Below are 5,509 nucleotides of genomic sequence, written 5' to 3' on the forward strand. Positions count from 1 at the left end.
TGTGTGTGTGTGTGTGTGTGTGTGTGTGTGTGTGTGTGTGTGTGTGTTTTAGCCAGAGCCCTTCAGACCTTGACAAAGGATACACATTAGCACTTACTATGTGTTTTCACAGTCCCAGTGTGCTTACCACACTGGCTTGTTTATTGTCATAATCCCACTCTACAGTGGATGCCACTAATAAGCACACAGGAAAACAGAAGTGGCACATGCAAAGTCACACACAGCTTGTACAGGCCAGGGATCTGAACCAAGCCTTTTATCAAGAAGTACCAGAACTGTCCTGTCTGCTGCACCCTCTACACAGAGACTTAAATGTGTGGCAGCTTCTACATATCTGTTCTCTGATGCAATGAAGAGTGGGCTGAAATTACAATAAATTAAATATTGTGGCCAACTGTTTCTGGGTGTGTAGGCAGGAAGCAACTGTCAGAAACTAAAGACTCCTGAGGACTCAAGGTTCTTCGTGTGTGTTTACTGAGATATGAAATGCAACCTTCTATGGTCCTTCTACAACCTTCTACGGGGGCTCAGACAGTATTTCCATATCTGCATGGATATTCTCACTTGTCCATGACAGTGGAAAAGAGAAGGAGTGGAAATTAAGATTCTCATATGACAGAGACATGAGAATCCACATGTATCTAAAACACTAAGAGCAATGGGTCCTGTGTTCAGATCCATGCCATGTGACCTCAAACAACAGTTACCCCTCTGAGTCAGATTCCCCATGTCAACAATGAAGAGACAGTGACGAATCTGTCTTCATGTATCTTTTCAAGGTCAGTGAATGCAAACTACCATCACTAGCTGTAAGGCCACCCCTCCAATGTTCACGTTTATAAAATAAGGTCTTTCCTATTGGATATGGACATGAGCATACTTTTAGAAACACTAGTATCATATACAAAAAATATTCCATTTGCCATCAAGGTGTTGACAGACCTTGTTCCTTAATCCAACACTGCTCTCTGGTATTGGTGAAGTGTCCCCAGACATAGGAAGGTGTTTGCCCATCTGCCTCTCTACAGTAGGCCACAGGGGTGTCTCTGCTTCTCTCTACATTTCTTTGTCCACCCCTCAAAGCTTTCTATCACTGGGGCTGTAGGGCTAGGGACCCTGGGAACTGTGAGCACAGATGGTAACCAAATCATTGCAGTGTTTCAAGGCCCAGAGCTATACTGGATAGAGAAAGATTCTGGGCTATGCCCATATGAATGTGCTGACAGCAGGGCTGCTTGCCAGCAATAAGGATGAGCTTCCAACCCAAGGAAGCACAGCACCAAAAACATCCGAGCAGAGTCACTAACTACTCGCCTGAGTGCCCCACCAAGCTCACGGTTATTTGATCCATCACTGATTAAATTCTTTCTATGTGCTAATAAGCTCTATGGATGCAAGAATGAGTAACCTCCATCCTACATCCTCAGCCAGAATTCTAGAGCTCAAGCAGGAGAGACAGACAGACAGAGAGACAGGAGGAGAAGACAATTACAAAACACCGCAGTAAGTGTAAAAATGAAGATATCCAAGTTGGGCATGCTGGTACATGCCTTTAATCCCAGCTTTCAGGAGGCAGAGACAGGAGGATCGCTGAGTTTGAGGCCAGCCTAGTATACCCAAAGAGAGTTCCAAGATAGCCAGGGATACACAGAGAAACCCTGACTCAGAACAAGGAAGAGGAGAAAGAAGAAAGGAGAAGGGGAAGGAAGAGGAGGAGAAAGAGAAGGAGGAGGAAAAGAAGAAGAGGAAGAAGAAATTAGCCATGGTGACCAAGCCTGTAATCCCCATACTAGAGAGGTGGAAACAGGAGGATGGTGAGTTTGACATCCTGGGTTACACAGCAAGACCCTGTGGAGAATGAGGAGATGGGGGTTAATACAGAAAAGCACAGGAATGCGGTCCTAGCTTAAGAGGAGGATTTATTCCACTGGACAGTGCTTTGGGGAGAAGATATTCCAGCAAAGATGTTAAGGATAAAATGGGAGAAGGTGAAAGGTCAAGGTTAGTGGGAACTGTGTAAGAAAGGCATTCCAGAGAACCACAGGTAATGCAGGCCGGCAACATTCTCGTGGGGTGTGGTGACAAGAGGGATAGAGCGTGACCAGAAACTAGGATCCTCAACACCCAAAGGGGTCTTATAAATGGAAGTGTTGTGCCTGGTGTTTGAACTTTGTCCCCAAGGTGTTGCTACTCCACACTTAAAAGGTTTTAAGCACCAGTGACCACATCCCTGCATCTTCCATTCAGAAGCCTTCTTCAGGGGAAACTGCAGGCTGTCCCAGAGCTGCCCAGCTGGGCTGGGTGCCATCCTGCCTGACTCATTGTCAGAGGCCAGTGCTGAACTCCTTGCCTGCCTCCTGGACCTCTTGGTCATGCTGATCTCATAAGGTGATGTGGGCACAAAAGGACTTGGCAATCAAAACTTCTTGGAAGCATCTAGAAGTACAGAAAGCCCTGGGCAGGACTTGCTGTGGGGACATTGGCTGAGAGGCAGGTGTTGAAACAGAAGCAGAAAAGCCTGCTACAATGGCTCCAGAGACCCTGCATTTCTGTCTCCTCCCTCCGCCTTCCCTTCCTTTCCCCTCCCTCCCCCTTCTCTTCAGTGTTCATTGGTCCCCTTGCTGACTTAGGTAAGACATTGTGGAGCCCACCACCTTTCAGGGGTTAGCAGCCTCGGTTCTTAACCTTGGCAACTCTCCCGTGGTATGGGGTGCTGCACTTGTCTGCTCTAAGACAGAGTCTCCTGTAGCCCAGGCTGGCCTAGAAATCACTATGCAGGCTGAGGATGACCTTGACCTTCTGATCTGAGTGCTGGAACTATATGCGTATGAGCCCCATTTTATGCAGTATTGGGGATAAAGCATACGGCTAAGTGCACATCAGGAACACACTCTTCCCACTGAGCCACAGCCCAGGCCTCCGGTACCTATCAGAAGTCAGGACATCTCACAGCTCCAGCTCCCTTTGGAACTATTCCCTTCAGCTCTCCACCTCGACCTCTCAGCCTCACCCCATTTCTCCTCCCACGTTCTCTATAGACTGAAAAACACAGGTTACAGAAAATCTCCTTCATATATAGCCTCCCTGTCAAACCCTGTTCCTTCATGACTCCCTTAATTACAGGTCCGTGGCTCTGCCTAAGTCTCCCCTGAGGATTCCTTCCCCTGCTCCTCCCTCCCATGATTCCCCTTTATTCTGAGTCCTTGGGTTCCAGGGCTTATGATTCAGTCAGGGCTTACCTGCCCCAATCATTCCCAAGCAATGATTCAAGAATCTGCCACGCCCACCTCATACAATGCCAGTTTGAAATTCCTTCTTCTTCTCCTTCCTGAACCTTGCCTAATCCTTCCAGGCTCGGCACAAACGCCAACCAAACCCTGAAGCCTTCCCCTATCACCTTTCTAACAGATTGAATCTAACAGGACTTTGTTTACCTTGGTTAAATTATGTGTTCTGTGAACACCACAACAGCAGCCAGTACTTACCTGTCTCTGGAGAACTCCATGTATGGGAACTCATTGAACCCCCACAGCCATCCTGTGTTATTACCACTCCTGAGGCCTCGTGGGTCAACAGCAGGTTCAGAGGAAGCAGGATGCGAATGCACATGGGGAGGCAGCAGATGGTCACCAGGCGTTTTCAGAATTCTCCTGTCTTTATCCTGTGTGGGCCTGTCTCCTCCCCGCGCTAAATGAACTTACGGAGAACAGGCTAGGTTGCTGCTTTCTTCCCAGACCCGAGAACATAAGGAACTTCTAGGGGTACACTGGGGGAAAGCAATTTAAGACCAGCATCTGTCTTCCCTATGCGCACAAGCTAGTAAGTCTTTCTCCCTGCCTGACTTCCCTAGATGGAAGGATGTAAGAAGGGTAATGTTGGTGCAGACTGCCTGAAACCTGCCTGGCCAAGATCCGGTGGCTGGAAATACGATCGAGAAACAAACCCACACATTGGGGCGGAGACATCTAAAAGCCTGAAGCTTTGTATAGGTGGCCATCAGGAGCCAAAGGCGGTGGGGCACACGGGGTTGGAAGGCTGGGGAGAGGGCAAAGAGGGGCAGGACAGGGTGTTTTACAGAGACCTGGCACACGTGAGTCAGTCAGCAGATTCTGCAGGACCCACAGAAGCCTTTCCGAGTATTTGACCCCTACCACCAGACAGACCCAACACTGCGAAAGGTGACATGATTGCCAGTGGTCTGATAATCTACAGATATGAAGAATCAGGAAAAACTGGTTTCTCCTTCCTCCGTGGGTACTAGCCCACTGAGTTTCTCAAGGTCCTTGCGCTCTCAGAAGCTTTTCCCTAGCAGAAAGAGCAGTGGTTTTCCAGCCTTCAGACCAGCTCATCTTCCCAGCTGGGTGGTCTTCTGCAAGGTCCCATAAACTGGGGCGAACTTGCCCACCGCCCCATATGCTGCTGAGGGGATATGCGCAGGCCTGGGAAGCTTGTGCCTCCCGGAGACCTGCCCGGTCTCGGTCTCTGAGGGCTGTCTCCCAGTCCATGTCCTCTACTACCCAGGAAACCAACCAGACACTGCAGACGTCTGCGCCCAAGAGGAGGGAGGGTCATCTCCCCAGAGGACCTCTCGCCCATGCGGCTTGAGTGGAGACTCCCACCAGGGCAAAAGAGGCTGCAATTCGGGGGTGAGGGACTTCGGGGTGGATCTGAACCTCGGGACCCCGCCCAGCCGAGCCCTGCTTACCTGCGGCTCCAGCAGCCCGCGCTGCTCGGCGCTACGGGGCGCGGGACGCGCAGCACGAAACGCGGAGAACACCGGGATGCGGTGGCCGGGGCTGTACAGGGTGGCGAAGCGCTCGGAGCCCGCGAAGCGTTGACAGATCCTCACGTGCGCCTCGGTCCCCAGCCCAGCGGGCGGGGTCCCCGCGTAGAAGAAGCGGTCGCACTCGCCGAAGCCCGCTTGCTGCGGGAGCAGCAGCCGGGCCTGCAGCAGCCCCGCCAGGGCCAAGAGGCCGCCCAGCGCGAGCCAGCGCGCACAGCCCATGGCGGCCTCTGCGCGGCCGGGCGCCGCCGGAGCAGGGGAAGTCCGCGGTGCGCGGCTCGGGCGGGGCGGCTCCGGGCCAAGGCCGCGCCCCTTCTCCGTCTCCACCCCGAAGATGGCTGCAGTGCTGAGTCCGGCGGGCTTTCTGGGGCTGCACCGGAGCTTGGAGACCCAACACCTGCCGGGGCGCTGCTGTGTGTGCCAGACCTCCCCCTCTGCGCTGGTCTAGCCTAGCCCAAGGGACGGTCCCCGGGTCTGGGACGGAGAAGTCGGGCCTTTCTCGCACCAGCGCCCTCCTCCAGGATGCGCAGGGCCAGGAGATGCCCGCAGAGCAGTGCTCTCCAGAGCCTGTGCCTGCACTTCCGCAGCAGACCCCAGTTAAGAAACCCGGTTAAAGCCAGTCCGTGTTGGTAGAGCTCTGTAAACGCTGCTTCAGATAGATGGATAGATAGACAGACAGAAGAAAGAAAGAAAGAAAGAAAGAAAGAAAGAAAGAAAGAAAGAAAG

The 5,509-nt window shown here is 52.1% G+C and overlaps 1 protein-coding gene across 1 annotated transcript in view; it reads right to left on the bottom strand.

Moving 5' to 3' along the window:
- Endod1 (endonuclease domain containing 1) overlaps nucleotides 1–5,402 on the bottom strand; it is a 27,194-nt gene extending 21,792 nt beyond the window's left edge. Inside the window, exon 1 of the mRNA XM_055615660.1 lies at nucleotides 4,706–5,402. Coding sequence (XP_055471635.1) covers nucleotides 4,706–5,005 — 300 coding nt within the window. The 5' untranslated portion in view covers nucleotides 5,006–5,402. The remainder of the gene's footprint in view (nucleotides 1–4,705) is intronic.
- Nucleotides 5,403–5,509: the final 107 nt, after the last annotated feature.

Source organism: Psammomys obesus, unplaced genomic scaffold (assembly GCF_907164565.1).
Source record: "Psammomys obesus unplaced genomic scaffold, mPsaObe1.curated_primary_1811, whole genome shotgun sequence".
NCBI lineage: Eukaryota > Metazoa > Chordata > Mammalia > Rodentia > Muridae > Psammomys > Psammomys obesus.